Source organism: Neomonachus schauinslandi, chromosome 3 (assembly GCF_002201575.2).
Source record: "Neomonachus schauinslandi chromosome 3, ASM220157v2, whole genome shotgun sequence".
Lineage (NCBI taxonomy): Eukaryota > Metazoa > Chordata > Mammalia > Carnivora > Phocidae > Neomonachus > Neomonachus schauinslandi.
In genome coordinates, this window is record NC_058405.1 from 126,879,027 (window position 1) to 126,899,277 (window position 20,251).

The window sequence follows — 20,251 nt, forward strand, 5'->3', positions numbered from 1 at the left end:
GGCTTACATGTACACTGATGGATGGTAGGCCTTACTATGACTTTTTTGTTTACTGGCTGATAGAAATAGGTCGACAGGTGAAATTCATAAATCTGCTGATTGACACAAACCAAATATATAACTTGCTTTTATTAAACAGGGGGAAAAAAAAATCAACACATTTTCCAAAGAGGCAGACATCCCAAGAGCTTTAGTGAAAACCAACGTCACATTCACTTGTTTGACCAAGCTTTTAGAATAAATGAGCTATTAGATTCTTAAATTAGGACTAGAACATGAATGAGCTCTAGACCCCAGTATGGTTATAAGCCAACAAATTAGGCATTGTTTTGCTTACCAGTTTTAGCTTTAATGTAAATATATATTATTATTTAGAATATTAGCATCTGAACTACATAAAGACTTTATCATTTTACTTTAATTAAAACCAGGATTTCTGGAACCTCCAAGTAGCCTTTGAAGTTTTCCAGTATGAACACGGACTAACCCCTATTCCTTGCTACACATCAAAAGTGAAATAATTGTCACAATAGATCAACATTGTCATAAGGTGATTTGTAAGGCTTCTGGCACATAAATGTATAATATCTGTGTGACAACAATGTCATGATTCTATACAAAAAATATTTAAAATGTTCTTTGTGCAATTTAAGTTCTAAAGATTAAAAAAACAAATGTTCCACGTTAATAAAATATTAAAATACTATGAGCTTCCCATAAATTTGCCACTGATTTATAATTACATGAACATACAAGACTTGCACACTAAGTGATTCATCATTTTAACTGCTGAACCAAATATACTTGGTATTAGTTCTCTATATTGTACTTTCAGCCAAAACAGACCTTAATATAACTTACAAACATTTCCAATTAAACTGTAACATTAAGGCAGCAAATGTCAGATCTATGTTTGCTTACCTATATAGGTGTCACACAAATATAAGTCTATGAATCTCAATTTATCCTTTTGTCTAAGTCACCACTGTAGAGAATGTGCAAGTGAAATCAACAAAAGGTGACTATTTCTCATTTGAAAGAAAACGAAAGTCATTAACACCTTGTCTTAAAGTTCTACAGCAGCATATTCAGCTTTTAAGGCAAAAAAAAAAAGGGGGGGGGGCCAAAAATATCATAACTTATAAATTCTGTAATTCTTCTTTTGGCATTAAAAGCCACAGCACAAATTCTTACACTTTAATAGACAATATATTAGTGTACATCTGAATATACATTTGCCAACATTCTCCATTAGGATGAAGGTGTTCTGTGAAGTAGAAGTGAAGTGCATTATCACAGGCAACATTTAATGGCTGTCCTGGGCATCAGGGGACATGGAATGGCTGAGTCTTGACCTTCCATTCACAGATATTGTATTTGATGGAACAGTAACCTAAGAGAAAGAAACACATTTTGCACCCATCAATTTAAAATGGGAAAGCTAATTTTCAAAAATTACCACATTTTAACTTCCTCTTAATTGTAAATGAGAATATTTAGCATTTAGTATTCAATAAATCACAAATAATCAAGAAGAAATGTTCACTCTACCATAAAATTAAAAATGAGAGAGTTGTTATTTCCACAACAAACAAGTTAAATAATCCATTAACACATCTTAGTCTTTACAAAATTACCAAATCAACTCAAAGGACAAGAGCACAAACAGACTGCAGGCCAAGCTGTTGAAGAGCATTTTTTGCTAAATTGATTCTGGCTCCCCAAAACTGCCTTGGAGAATATAGAAAAATAAAGTGAATTCCACAAAGCAAAGAATTTTTACAAATTCTAAAATTGTATTGATGAGATATATTAACTTGAAGTTCCCCTCCCAGGTACCCCTTATTTATAAGAAAATACAGCTTTGGTTTTTAAAATGCTTTCATATAGGGACGCCTGGGTGGCTCAGTTGGTTAAGCATCTGCCTTCGGCTCAGGTCATGATCCCGGGGTCCTGGGATCCAGCCCTGTGTATGGCTCCCTGCTCGGTGGGGCATATGTTTCTCTCTCTCTCCCTCCCCCTGCTCGTGTTCTCTCGCTCGCAAATAAATACAGTCTTTAAAATAAAATAAAATGCTTTCATACAAAGGGCTAAAAAAGTCAAACCTATGACTGTTATGCAAAAACAACTGCAGAATGAAAAGTAGTTTTTTTCTCCCAATAAACTCCTAAATTCCAAAATTCTATGGCAAAGTCTCGTATTTATAAATGGTAAATGAATGAAATACACTAAAAATTTCCTAAATATTAGCTTGAAATTCCAAATTATTTAGAACATTTTTAAAAAGTCATATGCATTCTGGATAGTAAATAGGTATAATATTTTGAAATATTAACCATAAACATGACAAATATTTTAAGAAAAATGGTTAATCTCTAGATTTCAATTTGGCTAGTTTAGATTTGTAACCAAACATTATCATCTTCTCACACAAGAAGAAAACTAAAGTACAAAAGGACACAGAGTCTGCCTAGCAACAGAGTAAGTTAGTGAAAAGGAAAATAAAATGGGCGAATTTAGTTTGGATTTGATTTCCTTGTGCTTCATTTGTTGCCTTTTATTAAATGAAGATTGATCATCTAAACTAATCAGCTTTCTTGACTGTCTATGAATCCAGAATGGAGTAGAGTGTTGACACTATCCTCCTGAAATTAAAAAAAAAAGAAGGAAATTTTGTTTTAAGCATTTAAAAAACACACTGATGACTCTAATATATGTTTATTGTTGATGTTTACTGTAGCACCATTTATAGAATGGAAAAACTAGAATCCAGTTAAATGTCCATCAATAAGGAACAAATAAACCATGATTCATTCATAGAGTCAAATACTATGTAGTCTTAAAAGAATTGTGTGTGTGTTTGTGTGTGTGTGTAATAAGATGGAAAACTTCAAAGAGATATTTCTGAATGTTTTACAGGATTCTATTTTTGTATGTATTTAAATATGTTTATATACTACAAAAGTGTTCTGGAAGGTTTCACAGTAATCTATCACGAGCAGTTACTTTGGTGGGGGATGGCATTTTGTTTGATATTTAAAAAATTTGTATACTAAACTTTTGAGCATGAGAAGACATCATTATAGACTAGTCCATAAGTAATGTGAGGTCAGAAACCTTGTCTATTTTAATACCACATTATATGCATGTTTATTTTAGTACCTGGCACAGTGTAGATCAATGAATATTTCTTGAATGGAATATGGTAACTTTTTACAAACATTTATAAAGTAAAAAAGTACTGCTTGAGTTTTTTGAATAATGAACATGACACTTACAATAAAAATATTTTTTAAAGCAACATTAAAGAATTTACTGATAAGAGCATCTGCCAGTTGACTGTCTATCCTTTCTTTTTTTTTTTTTTAAAGATTTTATTTATTTATTTGAGAGAGAGAGAATGAAAGAGAGCATGAGAGGGAGGAGGGTCAGAGGGAGAAGCAGACTCCCCGCCGAGCAGGGAGCCCGATGCGGGACTCGATCCCGGGACTCCAGGATCATGACCTGAGCCGAAGGCAGTCGCTTAACCAACTGAGCCACCCAGGCGCCCCAGACTGTCTATCCTTTAAAGAATTTTTGGGAATATTCATGTAGCTTTCTTATTCTTGTGAGGAGCATTAACTATGAAACTATCATTCATTTTTAATTTAAAAATATAAAGAAAGAAGTGCCAACCTAAAGCCTTTAGGTTGTTCAAATTCCAATCAAGGAAATATGAATAAAAAGCCGACCAATTAAACAAATAAAACAAGCCTGCAAGATTCTGGGTGACTTATCCAGTTTTTTCTTCCTTCCAGATTTCCATGTAGCCAAAGATAAATTTTACATTCTGAGGAAATGGTTAATATCAACCACTTTATTTTTACAAACCTATATTCTACTTGTAATAGTGTAATGACCTTTAGTAACTGAAGCATCAACAAGAACCAAGAGCAGCCAAAGAAGTTCTTGTCTCAACACAAGTCAATGATAATAGGTTACTTAATCTCTTACTCTCTGAAAACAATTTTCTGATTCACATATAAATCTTAACACTAAACACATATTATCAAATACTGAACTGGATTTATTAAAACTTTATAAGAAGACAAGACAGATCTCTGTGACTACACTGGGGTCAAATAAGGGTAAGGTGTGGAAAAAGTCTTAAGAAATATGAAAAAACATAGCATGTTCATGACTACATTTATGCTAGAGCAGTCAACCAGATAATTGTTCTAATGTGAACCAATTATTATAATGAAGGTTAATTACTCAGGTATGAACCAGAGCCATAAGGCAGGTTGGTACCTGGAGTTAAATTGAACATTTGGGTGCCAAAATATAGGCAAACCTGGAGCCAACTTTCTGATGAACAATCTAAACCTACTGTCAAAATCACTGAAGATTTTATTTGGCACTCTTGCTGTTGTTCTATAAAAGAAATGTTAGAATTTAAAACAAACCAGGAGAAATGTTCAGTACAGGACAGAAATATGGGACTTAAGCAAAGATTGCAAGGAATTAGAGCTTCTTGTGTCCATTTCTACTTCCTTTTGCAATATAATTTTTTTTAAATATAATATATGTAAAGTGCCCTGAACTTAAATACACAGCCCAATGAAAACAAACACAAACATATGTATAATCCACCACCCAGGCCAAGAAAAGAATAGCTCCAGCTCCCTACTGAGCTTGTCTTTAAAATGTTGACATTTTCTCTATCACTAAAAGTCTATCATTTAGACATTTAAAAAATACTGCATTAATATTTATCTTGACTACTTAGATTTTTGGTTCCCTCTTAAATTATGTGCCTGTCTTGGTCCCACAAGCCCACAGTAACCCCTTTTCTTTCCCTGTGGAAGTAACCCTATCATGAACTGTATAATTACTTCCTCGCTTTTAAAAATAATTGCCACCTACGCTTGTCACACTTTACACATATATTTTTATAGGCCTTTACACACTGTTGTGTTTAGCTGCATTTTGCCCAATTTATTGCTATTTCCTAGTCCATTCTTTGAATATACTATTTATCCTCTTTTGGGATATTAAGGTTATATTTATTTGGAGCTATTACAAACAATATCTCATGAATATTCTTACATGTGAGTCCCAGTACATAACACACACCTTTTTAGGGTATATAATTAGAAGTGAAAATACTGATCATGGAGTGTGGATATTATTAACTTTACTAGACCCTGTGTCCATTTTTAGTGGAATAAAATGGATTATGTAAGGAATTTTCATTAAACAAAATTTAGGAACTGACACTGTAAAGACTCAGAGCTATTGATAATCTCCTACTGAAAGAGGTAACATTTAGCCTTGAGAGAACCTAAAGTAATGAGTTATAAACAGGATACAATTATAGGATCATCATTTAGGGCCTGCTTTCTATGCTGATTCACATCCAGCTCATTCTGGAAGCAATGAGAGTTTTATAAGTGAGGAGACTGCCAATTCAGAGCCCATCACACCAAGCACACAGCTGCTTGCCTGTGCAGTTCTGCTGGCCTAAAAGACATTCCCAACTTAATGCACTGTTTTCTGCGACCTTGTCCATTGAAACGGGTTACTGTATCCACTGACTTGAGTACAAAGGCACTGCAGCTATGTTCCGTGTAGTTACTGGGTTCTCCCGTGGACCTGATGGGCCACTGTTTCTCAGTCCCAGGCTGCCAACACCCAGAAGGCAGAGGCTTCATTTTATTCACTTTCCTCTCCCCAGTATCTAGTACAGTGTTTGTACTATTGTGCTTAAAAAATGCGTATCAAGTTCACTGAACTGAGAAAGCTTTAGATCAGAAACTCAACCTTAATTTACAAGGTTAGAAAGAGAAATAGAGAAATATTTTCATTAAGTGAGAATGTACAATTTATTTTATTTTTGTAAAGATTTTATTTATTTATTTGACAGAGAGAGAGAGAGCGAGAGCAGGAACACAAGCAGGGGGAGTGGGAGAGGGAGAAGCAGGCTTCCCGCAGAGCAGGGAGCCCGATGTGGGACTCGATCCCAGGACCCTGGGATCATGACCTGAGCCGAAGGCAGATGCTTAACGACTGAGCCACCCAGGCGCCCGAGAATGTACAATTTATTTGTATGGGCATATTTCCCCATAAAAATATAAATGTCATGACCTGTGAAATACCAGTTTTAATATTCAAAACTACACTTTTTTTTTTTTTTTTTTGCCACGTGGCACCTAAATTCAGACTCTACAAATACCTGACAAAATTCAAACCTAAGCCCCTAAATTACCCCTTCACATTTCCTCCACTCCCGCCAGCAGGCAATATTTTGCCTTGTCTCCCTGTCTGCCCAATTGGGAGCGCCAAGCCCTCCTTGAAAACGGCAGTCACTCGTGGCTCTGGGAGGAAAGTGGCTACTGCGGGCTAGTGCGGGCCGGCAGGGCCGGCCGTGGAGATGTGCCCGAGATGCCTTCCCCATTCTTTCTCTGCAGCATTCCTGTCCCTTCGCAGATTTCGTTTCTGTTGAGCTCAGTGTTTTGTTCAACAAGTCTCTTACTCTTCTCTAAATAGCTTCTAAAATGATTAGAGAAGGAATTCACAAAACGAAATGCCTAGGGAGTCAGGGGAATAATGAGTACTTTTCTTGTCTTGGGTGTTGAGGAACTTGCAACCAAGACAACTAAGGGGAGAACAAGAAAGACATTTAGGGAGACGAAGGACAGCTTCTGGGAAGTCCAAGTTAGGATGCCAGGCTCCAGGCTTCACCACGTATGTCGTCTTTGAGTGGATGAAAGCAACACAGGGAGGAAACTCACCTACAAATAATCCCCTGTGACATTTCTTTGGCATTTGCTCCAAAAAGAAGTATAGCTCCTCTCCTGAAGTTCTCCTACATCTCAGTAAGGAGGAGCTAGCCACTCAGGCGGGGCATTAGTAGACCAGAATTTCTGTATTCGATGTCATCTAAATTCCTTAGATTTTCCCTACATTTTTTTGTTTAACCTATAAAACAACGCCCCCCCCCCCCCCCACCCCCCCCCCTATGGTAGTTAACTTTGATCACTGTGGAAGCTATGACTGAAACCTTGCAGGTTCCTATAGCTGTGCCGCTTTTCTGGAATAAGGAGGGATTTTCTTCCTGAAAGAATTTTTTTTTACTGTGCTGAAATAATTTATAAAATAAGAGTCCAGGGTACTTTCTGTGTATAGTCATATAATAATGAGCAAAACCCATGTTCTGCACCTGGACCATGGTGCGGAAAATAGACCGGACATATTTTTAAGTATGTGTAAGACTCTGGACTCTTTCAGCTTATACTTCAAAAATGACCCTTGACATCAAAGAGTAACTTCTGGCATCCTCCCTATTCAGACTCCAAAGCCAGAAAACAATTTCCCCTAAGTATTAGTTTGACAATGTTGAAAATAGACCCACTGTCACCCATCTGATAAAGAAAACTTACCCTTTTCAATTTGGCAGCAGCCTCTCCAGAACGGATTGCAGTCAGCAAACTCTGTCGGATCTGTTCTGGGTCAGAGCTTTGGAATGTTAAAGAACTTTGTCTCTTAAGAATGAGTGATGGGCAGTCAGTTGGAGATGGTATTTGGGAATTCTGTTCATTATGTGCAGAGTTATTTCCCTATAAAAATAAATGCAAGATATTTATATGAATACCAAGTGAAGAATGAGCCATTTAAAAAAAATTTCATCATCAGTATTCTTTAAGAATCATTATTCGCCACACTGGTGTTTTAGACATAGCTCAGTTGCCTTACCCACTGGATTATTTCTGCTGCCAGAGCTCAGTTGGAAGATGAGGGTATTACTTTCCCTTCTCTTGAACTTATGAGGCTAAGGAAGAAAAGTGGTACCTCTCTTTGCTTTATGAATACAGTGGTAATTTTACTGTCCTTGAGTCAAATGATTATGATTTTGCCAGTAAGACTTGGCTAGAAGAGCTAAATTAATAATAACAAAAATTCCACAGACTACAAAATAACACATTTTTATAGTTACAACATATTAGGTGGTGAAATTATCACTTTTGACAGTACAAAATGGACAAATTGACAATTTTATATTGGTTGAATCTAACATATCTTCCAATAAAGAAATATTAATGACTATGCTACATGTAACAGTTTATTTTGTGTTTCGGGAAGTCACAGGGGCTAAATGATGACCGTGTTTTATTTTTCCCATGGACTAAAAATACATATGAGGAATTTCCAAATTTAAGAATCAAAAATTTAATTAAACTTCTTAGGAAAGACTATTTAGTAACTGATGTAACTGGAAACTATTAATCAAATAATCTTAAAAATGTCTTTTTTAAACTGCCAAACATCTTTACAAAAGATGAGCTAAACAGAGTTCAGGCAATGACTCAAAAACTGTACTATCTAAATCAAACTTCTGTTGTTTAGGAATGGCATTCCATCCTAAGAAGAAACACGGACTTTGTTCCCAAGAATTAATTTCTATATCCTACATCTCTTCCTGACATTATATCAAAGCTAAGAAACATAAATGTGAAATATATGAAGAAATATCCTTCGAGATGAATATTGCTTTGAGATTATGGAAAAATCTTTACTTAGCAGTGTGGTTAACGTTCATTTACTCTAGGAATGTTTGAAAAAGTACTATAAAATACTTCTGGAACTGTCACACAAATCTGAAAGTATTCTTTAAACACTATCAGAGTAAAGGTACACAAAACATTTTTTTAAAAATTGCAAGGGGATTATTGTAATTCATACTGTAAATGTTATCCTTTCCTCTGACTATACTATTTGAATCTAGCAAATTATAACACTCAGTTGACCAAACACGAAGTCAACAAATGTCCCTTTTTATGTAAGTTATTAAGGTTAGACAGGGGTTAAATGATATTTTAGTCAACATACCAGTAACTGGAAAAGTTAACACTGAATTAACAAAAATGGGAAATGAAGAAAATTACATATTTAAACTCTGGTTTCAGTTTAAATTATTTATATGTATCAATGTTTGGTAACTGAGGTTGAGTGTATGTGATCGAAAATGCCTAGCTGAGAAATGTCTGGTTATTTTATCTAGTCTTTAAACACCGCTTATGTTTCTATATAATTAAAACTATTTATTTTGCTATTATGTAGAACTGGAGAAGAAAAGAAACCAGAGCATCCAGAAAAGTTGTAAACAAACTGAGATAAGCAAAACAGGAAAACAGAGAGTCAGAACTATAAGCTGATACACTATGCAAAGGTATGAGCAAAGAAACTTTAAATTGTAATATTTGCTGATGATACCATTCTAGAATGATGACCTTTATAGTACTAGCCAATCATGTTACATGAATTATAGTAACTCTGAGAGTAAATAATCAGACTTTATGTATCACTACTCTCTTTTCCCTATGGTAGCGTGCTATTAGATTAATATGAATTCAGAGCTAATACACAAACATACCAACATGCCTGTCAACCCCCACTTAAACCACGCTGTATCAGAACCCCTTATTTTCAAGAAGGTAACGTTACCTCATCACGCACACAGAGCTGTGGGATGCCCACAGATTTATGTACAGACGGAGCCTTCCCTCCTTCTGAGTCAGGTGGAGGCGGCGCGGCCGCACCCTCGCCGCTCAGCTCCGGGCGCACTTTGCTGAGAGACTGGGAGCGTTTCACTACAGCCAGGGCAAAGGGGGATGGCGCAGAGCTCGAGTAAGGTTTCGGGGCCCCAAAAGTTTTCAGAGTCTTCAAATTTAGTGCTGCTAACTGACTCGCAGGAAGAGGAGCGGGGCTCGGAGCTCCGGGAGGAGGAGACGTGTCGGCCGCCTTCCGGCCGCTGCCGTCCTGGTCGGTGTGTTTATTAATACGCGGCCGTGGAAGAGGCGGAGCTGTTTCACTGACGGGACAAAGAGTTTGCCCCAGAGGGGCTCGCGCGTCCTTTTCCTCCTCTTTCTTTACTAGTTCTTTTGGAGCGGGGTTAGGGGCCCCGTGGACACTCCTGGCCGCTGCAGATGTCACATAGTGACCCGAAACTCTTTTTTGCATCTGCAGGAAAAAAGAACTTGGTTTGGTCTGGGCATTTGAAACCCGAGATTTAAGCTTTGACTCCAAAATATTGTTTATATCTTCCAAATTCGGCACAAAAGGAGCTGTGCCAGGGTCTTTCGTCATTCTGGGAGCAGGTTTCAGAGGCTTCCCCATGGCGATGCAGGGCGAGCTCTCCGGGCGGAGCACCTGATGCTCTGTTCTCGGGGTAAGCCTCAGTTGAACGTCTGCCTGTGGCTCCCTTGGACTTTCAGAGACCACAAGATCTTCTGTTTGGACTGCAGTTTCTTTCACACTCTCATCAGTGGGCTTTCTTCCTAAAGTATGCATCTCCTGGTCATCATTATAGCCAGTGGTTTCTGAGTCCCAATTTTTCAATATCTCCAGGGATTTGGGAGGCACAATTTTGTAAGTAGTCATTCCAATTTTGGGTATGTACTCTCTTGTGATTTCATTTGAAGGTTTTGGCTTGGGATCATAGTCTTGTCTATAAAGTGGATAATTCTTTACATGAGAAAAAGCTGAATTTTTATCATTCCCATCTACAGGAGGCAAAAGATGGTCATTACCATGTGTACAAATTGGATCTTTTATGGTGAGTTGATTTTCTGAATGTACCTTTACAGGGCCCTGACTCCTGAATTTCCTTGAGGCATCTACAGAATCTTGGGGACTTGAAGATGAGTGTTGAGTTGATTTATTGTTACTTGGAGTTTGCACACTTTCATTAACTTTGAAGTTAGACAAATTATGATCTCGGTGATTCCCATCAAAGCTCTCAGTGGAGGGGACTGTCTGAATGGCTGTGTCTTGCATTTTGGTCTTTTCCTCACTGGGGTGATTCAGTTTTTGGTCTTGTACTAATGAAGCAGCTAGATGATTTTCCTTGTAACTTTCAGCAGTATCAGTTTTATGTGCCTGATAGTTTGATAGTCTGTCAGCTTCCATGTCCACATTGTTATTTTTGGCAACACCTCCTACATTGATTTCTGTTCTCCTCACTCCATTTTTCATATGATCTTCTGTGTTCGGTGGAATGACAATTATTTCATTTTGATCTACTGAGAGGAAAAAAATATTGTCAAGTTAAATGTGAACAAAGTAGAAAAACCTCAAGTTTTCAATGCCCGCCTCCCCCAAACTGAAATAGGTTGGTTTGAATTCTTTTTTTTTTTTTAAAGATTTTATTTATTTGAGAGAGAGAGAGAGAAACAGCATGAGAGGGGGAAGGGTCAGAGGGAGAAGCAGGCTCCCCGCTGAGCTGGGAGCCCGATGCGGGACTCGATCCCAGGACTCCGGGATCATGACCTGAGCCGAAGGCAGTCGCTTAAGGTTGGTTTGAATTCTACAGATAATTTTCAGCTCACTAATTATACGAAAGCAGATAGTAGCATTATGAAAAAAAAAAAAACGGCATGGGCTTTGGTATCATAGAAACCTGAGTCTAGGGCCCAGCTGGACTTATACATTACTTAACCAGCCAAACCCAGTTTCCTCAGATGTATAAAGGTGAAAAATATGTATTATATTTTATATGCCATTTATATAACATGCTAATTCAGATAGGATACTCCCCAGAACAAGCACTCTTTTGAAGATAGCTACATTTCTCCTAATAGGTAGACTTCATATTTCGGTCAATGTTAAGAATGACAAAAGAAATTGACAAATTCTGAAAATATATATATATTTTTTTTTTTCCTATTTTGATCTGGTCTTTTTCTATAACCCCTAGTGTATTTGTATTTAACACCTTTCATTAAAAGAGAAATAATCCCAGCAAATGTTACCAGTTTTAATTAAGGCAAACAATGGAAATATTGCCTTTAAGAGTTGAAGTAAAAACAAAATCTAAGTTGATTGTCTTGTTAATTAGGTATCTTTGCTAAAGACTCTTAGAGGACTTTGTTTTTTAGTCACAGTATGGGTGACTTCAACTACATAAAAACAATCATGTGGGTTTTGATTTTTCTCTGAGGGAAAAGATACCCTATTCTCATGTCAGAGTCCATGTAGAGAAAACCACTTCTCTCTCCCCTGCATTACTTTTCCTCTTAATTCTAATTCAGATTTCCTGAAAACAAAAGTCACTTTCCAGTGTGTAGGTTAACAAGCAATGGTTGCCAGCCAGCAACATGATGGCAAAGAATTGGAATGAGGCACGTAGAAGGAAACACAGGTCTGTGAGTGTGCACCATGTGTCTAGTCCTCAGGGAAGAGATTTATCTACTGGGTTCCTCTAGTCAAATGCCCAGAAGAATTCTTTCTCCTGGATGACCAACTAGCCCTCATCTTCAAAATCCTTAGTGGCCTCCTCTTCCAGATACGGTAGTTTGCACAGCGCAAGTGAAATGTGGGCCTTGGGAGTCAAATCGTGAAAGGATGTCAAGTGTTTCTCTGGAGTTGTATCATCACTCACTTTTGTTATAAGATAAAGAAACAACTTCCCTGCCCAAAATGTCATGAGCTCTTTTAAATAGTTCCTCTGTTAAAAAAGAAAAAAGAAAAATATGCATGCAAGAGAAAAGTATGTTGTTGACAGGTAAATTTGTATACAAACGATTTTTTATAAAATATCTTCATCTTTGGGGCACCTGTGTGGCTCAGTCAGTTAAGAGTCAGCCTTCAGCTCAGGTCATGATCCCAGGGTCCTGGGATCGAGCCCCGCATCGGGCTCCCTGCTCTGCGGGAAGCCTGCTTCTCCCTCTCCCACTCCCCCTGCTTGTGTTCCCTCTCTCGCTGTGTTTCTCTCTGTCAAATAAATAAATAAAATCTTTAAAAAAATATATATATATATCTTCATCTTTGAAGATGAACTGCATGTTTTTTTTGGTCATGGTTGTTATATTTTCTATTATGTTGCAAAGTTCTTGTATTACATATCTAATTTTTAAATGGAATTCATTTTTATTCTTCCTAAAAAATGCAACTGATTATCAGAATATTTATTGTCTATACAAATGACCTCTCAGTGACTCATAATTATTAAATTTTGTGACACATTTGATTCAGAATCATCAAAAAGACACATTTCTGCCTATGGTCTTATTTAATTGGTTGGGAAGTATTTTTCATATCTATATGAAAAGTGCTATTGTCAACACTGGTATGAGCACAAAAGAAATGGTCCCTGGTACCAGGAAATGAATGTAAATGTATTTCCTTCTCTCTTGCTTCTTTCTTTCATTTTCCAGTGAAGACAGGGATAGCCCAGTTACACAATAAAAATATTTTGCAAAACAGGGCGCCTGGGTGGCTCAGTTGGTTAAGCGACTGCCTTCGGCTCAGGTCATGATCCTGGGGTCCCGGGATCGAGTCCCGCATCGGGCTCCCTGCTCAGCAGGGAGTCTGCTTCTCCTTCTGACCCTCCCCCCTCTCATGCTCTCTCTCTATCTCATTCTCTCTCTCAAATAAATAAATAGAATCTTAAAAAAAAAAAAAAAGAAAAAGAAAAAATTTTGCAAAACAAAGTAAATCAACATATTTTAAATTCATTCTCCTATAAACCCTAACTAATTGGTTTTAGAACTCCAAATGTCTATTTTTCGCTATTCTCTAATTCTGATTTTCTCATCAAAATCTCACAATCATTCCCAATGACAGGCCTGGAAACCTAGAATCACTGCTGAATTCTGTAGCTAATTCATCCTCATACATACCTGATAATGACACTAACCAAATGTCAGTGAATGGTTAGGCCATTTTCCAGTGATAGCCAGTAGAAGGAAAAGGTAGATTTTGTGCTATCCTGTCCTTTCCCTACACAAAACTGACAATAACATCTACAAAATGAATCATCTGACAAAACGATGATTGAAACAAGTATATAGTGTAGGTAAAAAAGAAGGAAAAAACGTATATAAGACTACTTTTAAGATAATAGAAATTATTTTAAAAATCACCTAAATACTTTAATTTAAAAAAACAGAAAAAAAGACCCACCTACAGTCGACAAAGGTCATTGAAAATCAAATGTAAATCAAAAAAAATTACAGAAATATACCTGTGACCCTAGCACTAACTTGATGCCAAAATCTTAGCAAAAATGATTTTTGACTATCATTTTTAAAAGAAGGAAGCAGCATGATTTCGCAGTAAAATTCTATTGGCTATCATAGTATATGTTGTGAAGAACTGAATCAAGAGGAAAAGGACGAGGAAATTATATACTTTTAGAACTTCTCAGTATTTTATCTCAGGATGGCCCTGACCATGGGGAAAATGAACCAGAGACCTATTCGAATTAACCAACACATACTACATAGGTAAAACAACATATCTATATCTGTCTATCGATTTGTGACACTGGGATAATGCACATTTTATCCAAATATGAATATGTATATCCCTATGTTTTCTAAGAATCTTCACCTAGTTTTGCATATTAATATAACAGACTGGACTTTGAGAATTCATAAGCCAATTCTTTCGTATCTCCTTAAAATACCGTTGTACATTCCTTGTATCTTGTATTTGTGTAGTATCATTTTTCTGAAATTCAACCTTAAGTATAGATCTTCTTCAACTTACGATGGGGTTACATCCCAGTAAGTTCATCATAACTTGAAAATACCGTTAAGTCAAATGCATTCATTACATCTAAGCTAAGAATATCATAACTTAGCCTCATCACTACTTTAAAAGTGCTCAAAACACATTTAGCCTCAGTTGGGCAAAATCATCTCTCACAGAGCCTTTTTTATAATAAAGTGTTGACTATCTCATGTAACTGATTAAATATTGTACCAAAAGTGAACAACAGAATGGTTGCAGGTGTACGGCCTGTTTACCCTCGGGGGGCTGACTGGGGGCCGCAGCTGCTGCTGCCCAGCATCATGCAAGAGTATCATACAGCACATTACTAGCCCAGGAAAATACCGAAATTCAGAATTCAAAGTACAGTTTCTATGGAGTGCATATCACTTTCGCACCATCATAAAGTCAAAAAATCTTAAGCTGATGACTTACATGTTTTAACAACAGGTCAGTATTCTACTAGGTGTTATGAGGAATTCAAAGTATTGGATATAATTTCTCTGACCCAAAAGACTGTCCAGTCTGGTTGAGGAGACAAGACCTTTTAGAGAAGTACATGGCTTCGAGTAATCAAGTAACAAAATTAAGTGAAGTGGCAGGATTTGGATAGTAGTTGAATGGGTGAAGTTAGGTGGAAAATTATATTCCTTGCAAAGAAAAAAAATGAGCATAGCCCTGAAGATAGAACTGAGTGAGATATAACAAAGAGAAGAAACTATCTTGACTTGGGGGTGGAGGTGTGGAAGATACTGGTAAATAACATTACATAATTAGATGTAAACATCACATAATTAGATTAAAACGCATGCTGACAAGTTTCACCCAAGTAAAGCAACTTGAGTATGAAGCAGAACAGGTTTGGACCTGGGAGTCAGTAAAAAGAAAAAAAAAGAAATAGACCACAAGTAGATGCATAGAGTATACATCTTTAAGATCCAAGATCTGGGTTAGACAACCTCTAAGATTTAACAAGAAAAATAGTACACATAGTAGTTAATAGTACACGTGAGAGTATTATTGCCAGAGTTCAAGTCCAAGGTTCCCTACTTACTGATTATGGGGACTCTTGCGAATTACATAGTATCATTGTGGTTCAATTAACTATAAAGTGGAACTAAAAATAATAAGACCCGTAAATGAGTTAATATACAAGATTAAATGAGTTGACATATATAAAGTTTTAAGAATGGCCCTTTGGCATATAGCAAGTGTTATGAAAACGTTGGCTTTTAGTGTTTTTGGAACTCACCATTCTCCTGGTTTAGGCCCAATGACTTCAAGTTTCTTACACTGTCAACTACCCTCTCTTCACTGCTTGTATTATATACCATTATGTGTAGCCCTCTGCAAAAGAGGATATTGTATGTTATATATTGATACTATTTACACACACACACACGATGAGAAAAGAGACAATAATTTCCAAAGACAGATGGACTGAAACCATCTTTTTTCTGCCAAATACTGGAAATTTAATAGCAAAGAAAAAATACAACTGAGAAGAAATGCTGCTATGAACCATTAGCTTTCAAAGAGCGGTCCTATTACAAAGAAGGATCTAAGAAGCTTAGTAAAATGGACACTTTTACAGAAACAGTGTATTTTTGTTATTATTATTTGTCTTTTAAAGAAAAAGGAAACTAAATGAAACATTTAAGTCTTGCATCTGGCAAAGCCAACTTCTGGCAAATCAGGATATGGACTGACCTCAACTGGTTTTTGGTTTTTGGGTTTTTTTAAGTAATAGAAGGGTTTAATTTGGAGACAATCCCACGCAAATTATAGTAAAACTTTGATAAAGATGGTTTAGTTTGCCTACTTGATTTCATCTTTAATCATGATGTGGCATTTCTAACACAATATAAGTGTACTGTACTATAGATTTCAGTTCCTAGGATCAAGTGGAAAGTGCACTCTCTGCATTATAAAGTTGACTGTAAAAATAATATTAGTAACAACATCATAATCTAATGGGCTGAATGGTTTTATATGTCAGTGAAAATTCTTGAGAAGCATTTGGTGAAAATTAAAAATTAAATGTTTCATTTAGATCAAACAGAAAATAGGCAAAACCCATACAATACAAACAAACAGATACTTTTATATTTGAGTCACACAAATTAACTAAATGCTATGGTTTATCTCACACAGGGTATCAGAACTGTTGAATTTGATTTTATTTAAAAACAAAATATGCAAATGGATACTTTATAAGTAAGCATTCTTATAATGATGGTGAAGAGTCTAAACTAAAGGGACTACTATATTTGTGTTTACAATATCAGATCTATAATTCAGAGACTAGTATTCATTAAACAAACTATCACCAACACTTCAGGCACATAGACTACTTACTGTCCATCTGTGTTTCTAGCTTCTTGTTTTTCTTCTTTGGAGTTTTGTGAGGACTCTCCAGTAACATTGCCAAGGGCTGAGTCAGGATCATTTTTCAGTGTATTTATTATATCAGTAGATCCAGAAGGAATATCTTGTGACTTCAGAGAAATATTTTCAGCCTCATCTTTAGGCACTTCACTCAGTTCTTCCTTTTCATCTATCTCTTCAAGGCTATGATCAGAGCTTATTCCAGCTACAAAGAAATGAAGATATAATCCTAAATATTAATTTGCCTCCTCATTCATCCCATGCAATCCTAGCAAGAAAGGAATTTTTAAAATAATAATTAGCTGGACTCTTTTAAATGCTGGTCCAGAACTAGTAAGAAAATACTCTTCTAATGGTGAATAACCATGTTAACATATAGTCAAATTAGACATACACAATTTTAAAAATAATATGCTATCATGCTAGGTTTTATTCATGATAGAGACAAAAGTTATTGAAACTCATGATCTTCGAGTTACATATCTCTGAGCGATATTTATATATCTTTGAATTTAAATGATTTTACATTCATATAACAGCTCTAAATGTTATTTAAAAGAACATTAGATTTTATAATTTTAAATTTTATATATACAAGTATACTTACAAAATTTGACTTGGTAGTTATGAGAACTACAATGGAGAACTATCTGAGCCCCTTTCAAAAATACCAGTGCTCATACCCTCCCCACACCTGTTAAATCAGAATCTCTGAAGGGTGGGACCAAGAATTCTTAAGGCTCCTAAGGTGATTCTATATAAAACCAGGATTAAAAGCCACTGACTCAGATGCTTAATATACTTTTTGAAAATACAAACAAGTATTATACAATGAAAATTATTCCCCCTCAGCTTGATTCTCAGAGGCAACTTCCTTTAACAGGTTTTTCCTATATATTATTGGAAAGTATAATGAGCATACAAGCAGATATGCATACTCATGCTTCCTTCTTTTATGTTGGTTCATTTTATATAAATGGAAGCATATTATAACTCATGTTTTTCACCTTCTGTTTCTCCACTTAACTATGTCTGAAAAATCATCCCATATCAATGTGTGTGTGTGTGTGTGTGTGTGTGTGATTCTCTTCAAAAGCTGCAGTTAATATTTCATTGTATAAGAGTGTGTTCTATCGTTATTCCTTTAGTACCAGCAACAAATGGCCAACAGTTTAAAAGAGGAGACATCCTAATTGGTGTACACACTAGCTGTGAAATTTAATTTAAACCAAAGAATGAGGTTCTGAATCTTTGCTTATTTAAGTATAATTTAACACTTCCATTTACACAATAGCAGCTGAACAAAGTTTAATTTTACCACAATGGGGGGGGGATGGTATAGCATTATAGTGATCAGCACATCCACAAAATTTAATAAAAACTTCAACGTATTTGAAGAGTATTTAAAGTAATGTATGTCTTTAATTTTATCTCTAGGCAGAAAAGTATGCAATTTATGCTATTTCATAAACAAATATGGAGACTTTTAATGACAGTTTCATTGTGAATTTAAAAAGGAGATTACTCGGGGCGCCTGGGTGGCTCAGTCGTTAAGCGTCTGCCTTCGGCTCAGGTCATGATCCCAGGGTCCTGGGATCGAGCCCCGCATCGGGCTCCCTGCTCGGAGGGAAGCCTGCTTCTCCCTCTCCCACTCCCCCTGCTTGTGTTCCCTCTCTCGCTGTCTCTCTCTGTGTCAAATAAATAAATAAAATCTTTAAAAAAAATAAATAAATAAATAAAAAAAAATAAAAAGGAGATTACTCAACAGAAAAAATATTAAGGAATCTGAATTTAAGTGAATTTTTAAAAAATGTATTTTGGCAAGTCTTGTTTTATTATGACATGTGAAAGCATCATTATGATACCAATATATAATATTATGTGTCTACAATAGCATATATTTGTGCAGTAGGGGTATATTTATATAATTTGAAAACTGTTTGAGAAAATTAATGTTTGTTCCGGTTTAGATGCAAATGTGTTTTATAAATGGCCCCTTGGCATATATTAAGCTCTTTACAAATTAGATTAACTGAGGTAACACTTAGCAAATTACTGTTATCCCTGTTTATCTCTTGCCCATGAAAAGTATTTCACATAGGAGCGCCTGGGTGGCTCAGTCAGTTAAGCATCTGACTTTTTTTTTTTTTTTGGGAGTAAATAGTTTTAATGAATAACTGGCCAGTACTACCCCCAGTAGGCCAACTGGGGAAGATAAGACACCCCCCCCCCAAGGCCCCAGCCCTTCTCCCATGATGCCCTGGGACCAGTGTACCTGAGCCAGTCGTGTGCCTGCCCCAGCCCTGAGGCCCCCAAGTCCCAGGGGAGGGTAGGAAAAGAAGGTGGATGTCTGGGGGCTCAGCCCCAAGAGTTCAGGGAGGCAAACACAGTTGAATTTGGCCTTGGAAAAATCCATCTCGGGATGCTGATCCATGAACTTCTTCAGAATCTCCTGCTTTTCCTGCTCGTCCGAGGTGGGCAGCCCCATGGACTTCTGCCTCTGGTCGTACATCATCTTTTCCACCATGCTGCGAGTGTCACTGTCCAGGTCTGACAGCTTGGAGTTCTCAGCGTTGATCTTGGTATTGATCTCAGGGTCACTGGACACCAAGCGGCTCCCCCACTCCATCTTGTTGATCTTCTCCAGATGCACCGTCACCACCTTGCCATCCTCAGTGAGCTACAAGCTCTCCTCCACCTTCACCTTGTTGTAGAGCTCCCCGTCAATGACTTAGGTCATTGACTTAGATCAGCTTAGGTCATGATCTCAGGATCGTGAGACTGAGCCTCGCTTCGGTCTCTGTGCTTAGCACGGAGTCTGCTTGAGATTCTGTTTTCCAACCCCTCTGCCCCTCTCCCTGCTCAGGCACATGCTCTCTCTTTCTCACTCTCAAATAAATAAATAAAATCTTTAAAAAAAAATTACATCTATTCTGGTGAACTAGTTTTTTGTATTCATTCGTTCATTCAAAAACTGCTCACTGTGTCAGATACTACTGCAGTTGCTGCCAGACAGTGTAGTTTTCTTTTTTAAAAATTGAGATACAATTCACACTGAGTAAAATTCATTTTTGGAATCCATGTTGGAATGCTTCATTTTGATAGATATATAGTTGGGTGACCACCACCACAATTAAGATATAGAATAAGTCCATCAATCTCCAAAATCCCTGGACCCTTTGGTGATCATCCCCTCCCCCGAACCCTAGACCCTGGCAACTATTTTCCCTATAGTTTTACCCTTGCAAGAATGTCATATGAATGAAATCATTCAGCATCTAGCCATTTAAGACTGGCTTCCCCATTTAACATAATGCATTTGAGATTCAGC

General features: G+C 36.7%; 1 protein-coding gene across 5 annotated transcripts in view; it reads right to left on the bottom strand.

Annotated features, from left to right (window-relative positions):
• Positions 1 to 115: 115 nt before the first annotated feature.
• COBLL1 (cordon-bleu WH2 repeat protein like 1) overlaps positions 116 to 20,251 on the bottom strand; it is a 163,559-nt gene continuing 143,423 nt past the window's right edge. For 3 of the 5 annotated variants that reach the window (XM_021702712.1, XM_044913662.1, XM_021702710.1), the window contains 5 exons: positions 16,891 to 17,125; positions 15,785 to 15,879; positions 9,484 to 11,060; positions 7,422 to 7,598; positions 116 to 1,393 (listed from right to left, as the gene is read on the bottom strand). In XM_021702712.1, the coding sequence (XP_021558387.1) occupies positions 1,307 to 1,393; positions 7,422 to 7,598; positions 9,484 to 11,060; positions 15,785 to 15,879; positions 16,891 to 17,125 (2,171 nt within the window). In that variant the 3' untranslated portion in view covers positions 116 to 1,306. The remainder of the gene's footprint in view (positions 1,394 to 7,421; positions 7,599 to 9,483; positions 11,061 to 15,784; positions 15,880 to 16,890; positions 17,126 to 20,251) is intronic. The other 2 variants (XM_021702713.1, XM_021702711.1) reach the window with 1 other exon arrangement.